Below are 13,634 nucleotides of genomic sequence, written 5' to 3' on the forward strand. Positions count from 1 at the left end.
GCCCCGCTAACATGTGAACGCTTCATCTTTCAAAGCCTCTAAATTTGTGTCTCTGCAGTCTGCAGTCTTTGGCGCGCTTTCGTGCGTGACGTTACATTTTGTTACATTTTATTCTGGTACAGTTGTGGGTGTTTGTTTCACGAACCACATCCACCATGTCTCTTACAGCAGGCTACTGTGCGCTCATTTATTTCTAACCTTATTTCTATCCGTACATTAATGTAGGCCCACGATTCCAACAGTTTATTATTTTATTAATATTACAAGGCCCCTGATTGGCTGTGGCCCAGGGGCTTGAGCCCCCCGAAGCCCCCCCCTTAAAGCGCCAGTGCATGTCTGCCATCGTCTGTGTGAGACTCGCACGCGCGACAACTGTCCTTCCCGTGATTCATTTCCAGAACGCATTTCCCCTTCTCCATTTTAGCCTTTTTTTTAATTTTTTATTTATTTTTTTTACTCAGTAACGGTTGTGATGTAAAATGTACCGAAGTACACTACTTAAAAGAAAACATACTTAAGTAAAAGTAAAAGTACACTCTTTAAAAATTACTTGAAAAAGTATAAGTACACAAAAAAGCTACTCAAGTACAGTAACGTGAGTAATGTAATTCGTTACTTTCCACCTCTGCACAGAAGATATGCAACTCAAATCTCAGGGCAAGATAATAAAAGATAATATTTCCATTGCAAACATTCTTAATTCATTTTTGTTGAGTCTGTCTATGAGTTAGGCAATTGTTTTAAGAAAAATGACATTAAGCCTATAGTAGGCCTACACACTGAAAATGACCAGGGCTTTAGTTTGAACGTCATTGATGAAGCACGTATTAAAAAGATTATTGGTTCCTTAAAAAGTTCTAAAAGTAAAGATGCTTTTCATATGGATAGCATACTCATTAAGAAACATCTGAACACTCTAACACTCCCAATCACACATTTAATCAATCTCTCAATAACACAAAGTCGCTTTCCTGATAGCTGGAAGCATGCAGTAATTACACCCATTTTCAAGTCTGGAGATTGCTATGAACCAAATAATTATAGGCCGATAAGTTTACTACCAGTACTCTCAAAGGTTGCAGAGAAGGTAGTCATTGAGCAACTAACAACACACCTAAATACCTGCAACCCTGGTCTAAACAATATGCAATATCCACAGCACTGTAAAGGAGTTGATGTACAACTGTATGCAGATGACACAGTCTTGTATGTACATGGTAAAAATGCTTTGGTAGCAGCGGAGAAATTAACCGATGCTATGCAAGGTGTGGTTGAGTGGCTTGAGCAGTCCTGTCTTACTCTGAACATCAGAGTAAAAGGGCATGGTCTTCTGTAAAACTAAGGGGCAGACTCCAACTGCCAACATTAAAATTAGACATGAATCCATTGACATAGTTACCGAATTCAAATATCTTGGTGTTACACTGGACTCTAATCTCAACTTCAAAAAGCATATTTAAAAAATGACAAAAACAAATATAATTTGGCAAATTTTAGACATATAAGATCGTCGCTTCCTATGGATGTAGCCAAAACATTTATGCATGCTCTAATTTTTTCACACATTTCATATTGTATCACCTGTTGGGGGCAGGCCAATGAATCTACCATTAGACCGCTACAATCACTATATAAACAAGCTATAAAAATTCTTGATAAAAAATCACTTCAGCACCACCACTGCAATATTCTAGAGAAACATCATTTATTAAGTTTTGAAAATTTTAGACTTTTTTCAAGCTTGTGTCTAGTGTACAAGATCCTACATGGTCTGGCCCCAGCTTGTCTATTGGAGTTTGTCTGTTATCGTCCTGCTAGTTCCATACGATCCTCCAGAATAGCCTCTGTCCATGACTGTAACATACCTTTTTATTGCACAACTTTTGGACAATCTTCTTTCTCTTTTAAAGCCACTACACAGTGGAATGCACTATCAGGGGATTTAAAGAACTGTCTCTCCATCAGGAGCTTCAAATCACAACTGAAATGTTTCCTAAAAAACAGTCAAAACTGTAATCACTGAGTCATGATGCTGACAGAATGTGTTTATGTTAGATGCGGGTGTCTGCGTGTGTGTATGTGTGTGTGTGCCTGTGTGCGAGTTTGGGGTGTAGGGGGTTTGGACTCTCATGTGAGTAATTTGTTTACTGTATGAGTGGAGTTTGCTATTTGGGTGAGGTAGGAGGTCTGGATATTTATTTTGTATGTTTTTATGTATTGTTGTTTTTATGTCTTGCCTGGGACTGCAGATGTAAATTAGCCTGAGGCTAACTCTGGTATGATGCATTAAATGGCAACATCTCATCTCATGATCTCTAGCCGCTTTATCCTGTTCTACAGGGTCGCAGGCAAGCTGGAGCCTATCCCAGCTGACTACGGGCGAAAGACGGGGTACACCCTGGACAACTTGCCAGGTCATCACAGGGCTGACACATAGACACAGACAACCATTCACACTCACATTCACACCTACGGTCAATTTAGAGTCACCAGTTAACCTAACCTGCATGTCTTTGGACTGTGGGGGAGACCGGAGCACCCGGAGGAAACCCACGCGGACACGGGGAGAACATGCAAACTCTGCACAGAAAGGCCCTCGCCAGCCACAGGGCTCGAACCCAGAACCTTCTTGCTGTGAGGCGACAAGCACTAACCACTACACCACCGTGCCGCCCTCAATTTAATATCAATTACCAATAATGAAACAAAAACTAATAACTGAGTTAAATGTGAATGTATTTAATATAATCAATACAATGTAAATAAATAATATATTTTATGTTAATATATTTATATTACAACCCTGATTCCAAAAAAGTTGGGACAAAGTACAAATTGTAAATAAAAACGGAATGCAATGACGTGGAAGTTTCAAAATTCCATATTTTATTCAGAATAGAACATAGATGACATATCAAATGTTTAAACTGAGAAAATGTATCATTTAAAGAGAAAAATTAGGTGATTTTTAAATTTCATGACAACAACACATCTCAAAAAAGCTGGGACAAGGCCATGTTTACCACTGTGAGACATCCCCTTTTCTCTTTACTGTAAACGTCTGGGGACTGAGGAGACAAGTTGCTCAAGTTTAGGGATAGGAATGTTAACCCATTCTTGTCTAATGTAGGATTCTAGTTGCTCAACTGTCTTAGGTCTTTTTTGTCGTATCTTCCGTTTTATGATGCGCCAAATGTTTTCTATGGATCTGGACTGCAGGCTGGCCAGTTCAGTACCCGGACCCTTCTTCTACACAGCCATGATGCTGTAATTGATGCAGTATGTGGTTTGGCATTGTCATGTTGGAAAATGCAAGGTCTTCCCTGAAAGAGACGTCGTCTGGATGGGAGCATATGTTGCTCTAGAACCTGGATATACCTTTCAGCATTGGTGGTGTCTTTCCAGATGTGAAAGTTGCCCATGCCACACGCACTAATGGAACCCCATACCATCAGAGATGCAGGCTTCTGAACTGAGTGCCGATAACAACTTGGGTCGTCCTTCTCCTCTTTAATCCGAATGACACGGCGTCCCTGATTTCCATAAAGAACTTCAAATTTTGATTCGTCTGACCACAGAACAGTTTTCCACTTTGCCACAGTCCATTTTAAATGAGCCTTGGCCCAGAGAAGACGTCTGCGCTTCTGGATCGTGTTTAGATACAGCTTCTTCTTTGAACTATAGAGTTTTAGCTGGCAACGGTGGATAGCATGGTGAATTGTGTTCACAGATAATGTTCTCTGGAAATATTCCTGAGCCCATTTTGTGATTTCCAATACAGAAGCATGCCTGTATGTGATGCAGTGCCGTCTAAGGGCCCGAAGATCATGGGCACCCAGTATGGTTTTCCAGCCTTGACCCTTACACACAGAGATTCTTCCAGATTCTCTGAATCTTTTGATGATATTATGCACTGTAGATGATGATATGTTCAAACAATTTTACACTGTCGAACTCCTTTCTGATATTGCTCCAGAATTAGGATGGATTGGTGATCCTCTTCCCATCTTTACTTCTGAGAGCCGCCGCCACTCCAAGATGCTCTTTTTATACCCAGTCATGTTAATGACCTATTGCCAATTGACCTAATGAGTTGCAATTTGGTCCTCCAGCTGTTCCTTTTTTGTACCTTTAACTTTTCCAGCCTCTTATTGCCCCTGTCCCAACTTTTTTGAGATGTGTTGCTGTCATGAAATTTCAAATGAGCCAATATTTGGCATGAAATTTCAAAATGTTTCACTTTCGACATTTGATATGCTGTCTATGTTCTATTGTGAATACAATATCAGTTTTTGAGATTTGTAAATTATTGCATTCCGTTTTTATTTACAATTTGTACTTTGTCCCAACTTTTTTGGAATCGGGGTTGTAGTAATATGAATTAGGACAACAGTAGACTTATTATGTTATGCATCTTTTTCTTTCTTTTTTAAAACAAAAATTGTATATAATGTGCATTTATACATTTCATGATAACTGATGCTTGTTTTTATTAAAAACTTCCACACTTTATTTTTTTTAATACAGAAGGAAGAAGTGCATTTCTCCAAGACAAACTACCTTAATAAATACAATATTGTTGAGCTTTCATATTTGTAATTTAAAAAATATATATTTATATAAAAAACCATAATATGGATATATTAGAAACTCCCTCAGCATCCTCTGAGTACCAAAGTGCACAATATGTGAACATGAGACTGCGGCTCCCACAAGGAGCCAAAATTCTAGTGGAAATAGAAAAGCACAACTTTTAAGATGTTCTAATGAAAGGAAAATAAAGACTTCATTTGGTTCTCATCTTAATTCGGTGGCTAAATTTAATGCTCTGAACTGGAGCTCATCCTAAGTTCACTGGCTGAGAATTCGCCAGAACTGCAGCCGTCTTCCTATAAATAAAAACAGATTTTATTTATTTAAAATATCGTTCCTGTGCGTATGATAGCTTTAAAAAGCTGCATTGCTTTCACATGGCTGATAAAACTGTGTTTCTCACCGTAAGCACGTGATCCTGTCTTGAGTCCATCGCTCCTTCAGATCAGCGCAGATGAATTTCCTGTTCCAGGTCTCGAATCTGCAGAAAATACAGAAAAGTGTGTGGGTTAAATGAATTACATCACAATATTGGTTACAGTCCTACCATAGTTTTACTGTGGTGCTTCATGGTAACCATGACATTACCACATGCTCTTAGTAACTATGGTACTCCCATAGAGTTACAATGGTGCTTCAAGGTAACCATGGCAACTATCGTACTACCACAGTGTTATTAGGATAACTGGTAACTGTCGTACTACCATTCTTTTAATGTGGTGTTTCATGGTAACCATGGTAACTATGGCACTACTACAGGTTTACTATGGTACTTGTATCAGTGGTAACTATGACATTGCTATTGGTTTACTACAGCACTTCATAGTAACCATGGTAACCATGGCACTACAGGGGTTTTACTGTATATAGTAACCATGGTAATATGGCACTACTCCAATTTTAAAGTGGTATTTTGTATCGATGGTAACTATGATATTACCAAGGTATTCTCATTACTACAATAATATATAGGTACTATGACATTACTAAGGGGGCGGCACGGTGGTGTAGTGGTTAGCGCTGTCGCCTCACAGCAAGAAGGTCCTGGGTTCGAGCCCCGGGGCCGGCGAGGGCCTTTCTGTGTGGAGTTTGCATGTTCTCCCCGTGTCCGCGTGGGTTTCCTCCAGGTGCTCCGGTTTCCCCCACAGTCCAAAGACATGCAGGTTAGGTTAACTGGTGACTCTAAATTGACCGTAGGTGTGAATGTGAGTGTGAATGATTGTCTGTGTCTATGTGTCAGCCCTGTGATGACCTGGCGACTTGTCCAGGGTGTACCCCGCCTTTCGCCCATAGTCAGCTGGGATAGGCTCCAGCTTGCCTGCGACCCTGTAGAAGGATAAAGCGGCTAGAGATAATGAGATGAGATGAGACGTTACTAAGGCACCTCGTGGCTTAAGTAACTATGGAACGACCATGGATTTACTATAGTGCTTCATGGTAACCACTGTAGTACCATGATTTTACTAGTGTATTTCATAGTACCTATGGTAACTATGGTACTACTACATTTTTACAATGGGCTTTGGTATCCATAGTAATGATGGAAATGCCATGATTTCCTATGGTACTTTTGGTAACCAAGGGAACCATAACACCAGCATTTCATGGTAACCATGGTAACTGTGATATTGTAATAAAACTGTCATAGTCATAGCTATGTATTAGAAAAGCACTCAGTCTAGGGTCAAGACTCACATTATGGCTCTGATGTCACAGTTTCTGGTGATTTCCTGGATGGAGAAGCCTTTCAGCCGGCTGCAGCGAACAGGTCTCCGCACGTAAGACAAACAGCACCGCGCTACGAGACGAGATGAGAAGATGAGATTTCTGTAACTAATGACATTATATCAGAGCATTATCATGTGACATAGTTGACTAGTTGTGATATCCCTTATCAAAAAGAAGTGTAATTCAAGCTCATTTTATTAAGTATACTTAAGTAAAGTTAAAGTATATTTCCTTAAGTATACTTTTGTGTACCAAGTATACTGATATCAATGTACTTACAGTATAGTTGTAAGTAAACTAATCTAATACTTCTTGGGACTAAATTGGCCCACTTTTTGTTTATAAAAAGTATACTTTAAGTCTAAGATAAGTAAACTTTGAGTATACAACTAGTATTTTTTATTTTGTATTGCAAATATACCACAAGTAAACTTATATACTAATAGTTTACTAGTTCGATACTTGTAGTCCACTTTTTCTCATCTCATCTCATTATCTCTAGCCGCTTTATCCTTCTACAGGGTCGCAGGCAAGCTGGAGCCCATCCCAGCTGACCACGGGCGAAAGGCGGGGTACACCCTGGACAAGTCGCCAGGTCATCACAGGGCCGACACATAGACACAGACAACCATTCACACTCACATTCACACCTATGGTCAATTTAGAGTCACCAGTTAACCTAACCTGCATGTCTTTGGACTGTGGGGGAAACCGGAGCACCCGGAGGAAACCCACGCGGACACGGGGAGAACATGCAAACTCCGCACAGAAAGGCCCTCGCCGGCCCTGGGGCTTGAACCCAGGACCTTCTTGCTGTGAGGCGACAGCGCTAACCACTACACCACCGTGCCGCCCAGTCCACTTTTTAGTTTACAAAAGCATATGTCATAGTATACTGGAAATATACTATGAGTTTACTTGTTTTATACTTCTAGTCCCCTTTTTAGTTTATAAAAGTATACTTTATAGCATATTGGAAAGAAAATACTATTAGTGATTGGTTATATACATCTAGTCCACTTCTTAGTTTTGAAATATACTGCAATTACCCTTCTAGGTATACTATTAGTTTTCTAGCCCGAACCCTTACCTCATGCACACTACCAGGAGACAACTTAAGTGTTTTGTACCTTAAGTTACAATGAAGTTATAAAGGTAAGAATTCACAAAATAACAACAGATACTCAGGATTAAGAACATACTCATTTTCTTTAAAAATCAAAATTTAAAGCAACATTGTATTAAATGCCAAAGTATAAAAACATGGCAATGACAACTGAAATTAACATCCAAGCTCTAAAAAATAAATAAATAAATTTTATTTATTTATTTATAAATAATTTAATTATCCCACGAAGGAGAAATAAAATAAAAAAACCACCTTATACACAGACATACCTAAAAGTCAACAATGCTGAAGCACAACTACAGAGCAAATACACTTAATCATAAAGCAAAAATATTTTAATACTTTATTATGCTTTTGTTAAGTACATCTTGAGCAAAAGTTTAAGTATAAGCTTAATATACTTAGACTTTTCTATATACTTTTCAGTATAAGCCAAGTATACTTATGTATAACTTTATTAAGTATATCTCTGGTAAGTAAATAAAAAGTAAACTGAAAGCATACTCTCTTATTTTTAGTTTAAAAGAAGTATACTAGAAGCACACTTCTTTTTTTGTAAGGGATCTCATGTCCTCCTGAGCCCTTCATGAAGATTAACAAATTCTATCTCACTCAAATTAAATTAAATCAGGTATTTTGCTTTAAGCCCCGTATGTTCTGTTTGATATTCAGTGATCCACATGTTGTTATTGATGCAGGATTGCAGCTGCAAAATTCAAAACACACGTTTATCTGATCATGTGATTGTAAATAAAAGATCGACAAAATTTCACAAGAAATAAAACCACATTTTAGTGTCATATTTTTTAAAAATCAGTTATTTTCTTCAACTTTTTCCTCTCTGGCCAAAATGATTTCAGCATGAACACAGATCTTTAAAATCTCACCTGGTTCTGTGTCCACGATGAAGATGCTGAGGATGAGGATGAACACAAACGTTCCAGTGGAAATCTTAAACACAGTCATGATTTTCTCTCTCTCTTTTTCTCTCTCTCTTTCTCTCTCTCTCTGAGCAGACTGACGGTGCATGTCTCTCAAAACGCCTCTTTTTAAACCTTACGCCCTGGGACTTTCCCATCTGGAGGTTGAAGGTCATTTTCACCCACCTGTGGAATTGTGCATTCAGCTGCTGGATTAATGTTTCCGCATTCCTCCTTCTGTAAACACATCTCTCAGATTCAAGTATGTGTAGCATGTTGGCAAAAAGTACGTTAACACTTGAACATGACCTGAAATCAACACTTTGATGTTGTGCATACTGTGTGTGTGTGTGTCTGTGTGTGTGTGTGTGTGTGTGTGTGTGTGTGTGTGTGTGTGTGTGTGTGTGTGTGTAAATAAATATATACACAGAATCAGAGAATATAAAGTTCCTTATACACTAAACACAAATGCCTTCCAAGGTTCAGAATCAAATTCATTCTCATCTGTCACCACATGACAAATGACTTCTTTCTGTTGATTTTGGCACTTTTTCTTGGAACACTTTAAGCTCAGTTATGCTTTCTTTGAACACCTTCATGCTGGCTTCTCCATGAACATAAAACGCCCCACAGTACTTCTAGTTTTAGATAATTATTACTGAGGAAAAACCAAGCAGCAGTTTGGGATTTATTCATTCTTCATTCTACAGGAAAGAAATAACATTTTCAGCAAATATGACTTTGTCTTATACAGCATATATTGTAACTCAATGTTATATATTCCACCCTGTACATGCCATTGATTGATTGAGTGATTAACAGAGGTTAAATGCAGAAGAACTTTCTAAAATTCTAACTACAGCATCAAATGATAAAACAATGTCATGACATTTCTGATGTTTTCCAGGTAATTGTTATGCAAATATGTTAAAAGTTTTAAATATACACAGAACAAGCCTCATCAATATCAATAAGCCAAACTGATTCATAGTTACATGTAAAAAAAATCTCTAAATGTGTGCAAAAATAAACAACATAGTACTACTACTACTACTACTACGACAACTACTAATACTACGACTACTATGATGACTATGACTACTACGACTACTACTTCTATGACTACTACTACTACTACTACTACTACTTCTATGACTACAACTATTACTACTACTTCTATGATGACAACTACTACTACTACTTCTATGACTACAACTAAATCAAATCAAATCAAGTTTATTTGTACAGCGCTTTTAACAATAAACATTGTCGCAAAGCAGCTTTACAGAATTTGAACGACTTAAAACATGAGCTAATTTTATCCCTAATCTATCCCCAATGAGCAAGCCTGTGGCGACGGTGGCAAGGAAAAACTCCCTCAGACGACATGAGGAAGAAACCTCGAGAGGAACCAGACTCAAAAGGGAACCCATCCTCATTTGGGCAACAACAGACAGCCTGACTATAATATTAACAGTTTTAACAGGTATAACCCTCAACTGTCCTCATGGGGCCGTCCTTCACAGGAGTGGGGCGATAAAACTCCAACCAGACACAGGGCACCAGGATGGATCAAGCAGGTCCGAGGGGCAGAAGAGGCCAGCATCTCAATCCCAGGATCAACATGTAACTCAGAGGGACAGATTGGGGGGGGGGGGGGGGGGGGGAGAGAAAGAAAACATGTTGTTAGGTATGCCCTAAAAATGACAAGTATTAAATCTGTGTGGTAGGCTCGCAGAGACGAGAGTCTTTACATCAGGCATGACACACAATGGCATGTTAATATGGTAAAAAAAATATATCATGACCTGCTCTGGCTGGATGCTTGATTGGGTGATGGGAGCACACTCCTCAGCAATGATGAGATGCAGATGGGACCCTTAGGCCTGGCCAAGACAATTCAGTTACATTTCACCGGGTCTGGGACATGCGACAGAATGTCTGACGGCCGATTCCCTGCAGGCTACGATAGCCAGTCGAGGTCCCCACCGTCTCCACCAAAAGATTTCCTGTTGACTCCATGTAACTCAGAGGGACAGATTTGGAGTGGGGGGGGAGAGAAAGAAAACACAGGTGGTTAGGTATGCCCAATGTCACCTGAATAAGTAGGAACAGTATACATATTGCACCGAGTACAAGCAGGGACTCCGGCAACTAACTATGACAGCATAACTAAAAGGAGAGAGCCAGAAGGTAACACAGGCATGAGGGAGCCCCGGGACATAAAGCAGCCAGCCACTGCACCGTCAACAAACTCGAGTGAGCAAGCGAGTGGGGACTGACAGCATCCATACATCCCAGTTTACCAAAACACTCTATGTCTGAGGACCCTCCAGATCTACTCCTTTACCTCAAACACCATTAACAAAAGGCTTGACTAAACAGATATGTTTTTAGCCTAGACTTAAATGCTGAGACTGTGTCTGATTCCCGAACATTACTTGGAAGGCTGTTCCATAACAGTGGGGCTTTGTAAGAAAAGGCTCTGCCCCCTGATGTAGCCTTCACTATACGAGGTACCAGCAGATAGCCTGCACCTTTTGATCTAAGTAGGCGTGGCGGGTCATAGAGGAGCAGAAGTTCACTCAGGTACTGTGGTGCGAGACCATTCAGTGCTTTAAAGGTCAATAGTAGTATTTTATAATCAATACGAAATTTGATTGGGAGCCAATGCAGTGTGGATAAGACAGGCGTGATGTGGTCATATTTTCTAGTTCTAGTAAGGACTCTTGCTGCGGCATTTTGAACTAACTGGAGCTTGTTTATGCACTTATTGGAACATCCAGACAGTAAGGCATTACAATAATCCAACCTGGAGGTAACGAAAGCATGGACTAGTTTTTCTGCATCATGCAATGACATTAAATTTCTTATCTTTGCAATATTTCTGAGATGAAAGAAAGCTATCCGGGTGATGTTATCAATGTGAGTTTCGAATGAAAGACTGGGGTCAATAATCACTCCGAGGTCTTTTACTGCTGCACGTGAAGAAACAGAAAGGCCATCCAGAGTTACTGTGTAATCAGAAAACTTACTTCTAGCTGTATGTGGTCCTAGCACAAGTACTTCAGTCTTGTCAGAGTTAAGCAGAAGGAAATTTATAAGCATCCAGTGTCTAATGTCCTTAACACATTCCTCAATTTTATTAAGCTGGTGTCTCTCATCAGGTTTTGCAGAGACATACAACTGTGTGTCATCAGCATAACAGTGGAAACTAATACAATGTTTACGAATAATATCGCCCAGAGGTAACATATATAGAGAAAAAAGCAGTGGACCCAAGACAGAACCTTGTGGAACACCAAACTTTACCTCGGTACGTCTAGAAATATCACCATTTATATCAACATACTGATAACGATCCGTTAGATAAGACCTGAGCCAGGAGAGGGCCATTCCCTTAACTCCCACAACATTTTCTAGTCTATCCAGAAGAATGGAATGATCAATGGTATCAAATGCTGCACTAAGGTCAAGCAACACAAGTAGCGAGACACAGCCCTGATCAGACGCCAACAGTAGGTCGTTTACTACTTTAACCAGTGCTGTCTCTGTGCTATGATGAGGTCTAAATCCTGACTGATACATTTCATGGATGTTATTCCTATGTAAATATGAGCATAACTGCTGTGCCACAGCTTTTTCAAGGATCTTGGAGATAAAGGGGAGGTTTGATATTGGCCGATAATTGGACAGCTGACAGGGATCAAGGTCAGGTTTTTTAATCAGGGGTTTGATAACTGCTAGTTTAAAGGATTTGGGTACATAGCCAATCATAAGAGAAGAATTTATTATTTTTAGAAGCGGTTCAATTACTCCAGGCATTATCTGTTTGAATAGATGTGTCGGTAAGGAATCTAGTACGCAAGTTGAGGCTTTTGATGTAGAGATTAATGAAAGTAATTCAGTTTCTTTTAGGGGAGTAAAACATTCTAACTGATGATCTGATACAGTTATATTGTTAACTACAAGGTCACTTTCATTGTCTAACCTTAAATTAGTAGTTTGAATTTTTTGTCGGATATTCTCAATTTTGTCATTAAAAAAATTTATGAAGTCGTTGCTACTACATACTGCAGGTGTGCATCTGTCTATAGTGGACTTATTCCTGGTTAATTTTGCTACAGTATTAAATAGGAATCTAGGATTATTTTTATCATCTTCTATTAGGGAGGAGAGATATGTTGATCTCGCAGCACTAAGAGCTTTTCTATACTTCAGGAAACTCTCCTTCCACACCAATTTGAACACTACCAATTTTGTTTGACGCCATTTACGTTCCAATTTTCGAGTGGTCTGTTTTAAAGTGCGAGTGTCATCATTATACCAGGGTGCTAATTTTTTGTCTCTGACCATTTTCCTTTTTAGAGGAGCTACATTATCTAAAGTATGGCGGAATGTTGACTCTAAGCATTCAGTTGCCTGATCGAGTTCTGCAGGGGCTGACAGTGACCCAATCAAAGTTGACAGCTCTGGGAGATCATTTATAAAGCTCTGTGCAGTAGTTGACGTGAAAGTACGTTTAATACAGTAGCGTGGTGAGGTGCATATATTATTACTCAGACATATTTTGAATGAGATGAGACAATGATCTGAGATAACTTCAGACTGTGGAAGTATGACTATATTGTCTACGTTTAATCTGAATGTTAGTATTAGATCAAGGGTGTGACCACCATTATGGGTCGGTCCTATGACATTCTGCTTAATCCCAACTGAATCTAAGATGGACACAAACGCTGTTTTTAAAGGGTCTTCTGGGTTATCAAAGTGAATATTAAAATCTCCGACAACTAAAGCTTTGTCTAAGGAAATAACCAAATCTGAGATAAAATCTGCAAATTCAGACAACTACTACGACAATTACTACTACTACTTGTCATGATCCGCCCCGGACTTCCACTCTGGAGATTTATCATCTCCCAGTTCAGCGCAATCCGGATCCGGGACGGGACTTCCATCTTGCCGGCATTCACTTCCTGGTCTGCTCTGCTGTGTATAAATAGGCTGTTTTCAGAAGGAGATTTTGCCAGAATGTCTTGTTTGTTTCTCATGTCGTCTCTGTGCCATTTTGCTTCCTGGATTTTTGCTCTCTGATTTTGCCTATTCTTTGCCACAGTTTTTGCACTCTCATCTTGCCATTTTTTCATGTTTTTGTGCTACTTTTTTTGTTTACAGTTTTTTTTTGTCTGGACTATTTTTGCTATTTTTGTTCGTTTATTCTCTTGGACTTTAAATCTTTTTTTATTCATTGGATTTTCTGG

General features: G+C 39.2%; 1 protein-coding gene across 1 annotated transcript; it reads right to left on the minus strand.

The window, feature by feature from the left end:
• Window positions 1–4,149: 4,149 nt before the first annotated feature.
• Window positions 4,150–8,506, minus strand: LOC132867839 (eotaxin-like). Its single transcript, XM_060900814.1, has 4 exons — window positions 8,338–8,506; window positions 6,289–6,391; window positions 4,997–5,074; window positions 4,150–4,889 (listed from the first exon to the last, which is right to left on the minus strand). The coding sequence occupies exons 1-4, from the start codon at window positions 8,477–8,479 to the stop codon at window positions 4,841–4,843; spliced, it is 372 nt and encodes a 123-aa protein (XP_060756797.1). The 5' UTR covers window positions 8,480–8,506; the 3' UTR covers window positions 4,150–4,840.
• Window positions 8,507–13,634: the final 5,128 nt, after the last annotated feature.

The sequence above is a fragment of the Neoarius graeffei genome, chromosome 19 (genome assembly GCF_027579695.1).
Source record: "Neoarius graeffei isolate fNeoGra1 chromosome 19, fNeoGra1.pri, whole genome shotgun sequence".
Taxonomy (NCBI): Eukaryota; Metazoa; Chordata; class Actinopteri; order Siluriformes; family Ariidae; genus Neoarius; species Neoarius graeffei.

Excerpts from the sequence above, each read along its gene's own strand:
- LOC132867839 (XM_060900814.1), bottom strand. The coding sequence starts at position 8,479 with ATGCACCGTCAGTCTGCTCAGAGAGAGAGAGAAAGAGAGAGAGAAAAA. Across the intron at positions 6,392-8,337 it reads CATCGTGGACACAGAACCAG|CGCGGTGCTGTTTGTCTTAC; the intron begins GTGAGATTTTAA and ends CTCGTCTCGTAG. Across the intron at positions 4,890-4,996 it reads GACAGGATCACGTGCTTACG|GAAGACGGCTGCAGTTCTGG; the intron begins GTGAGAAACACA and ends TTTTATTTATAG.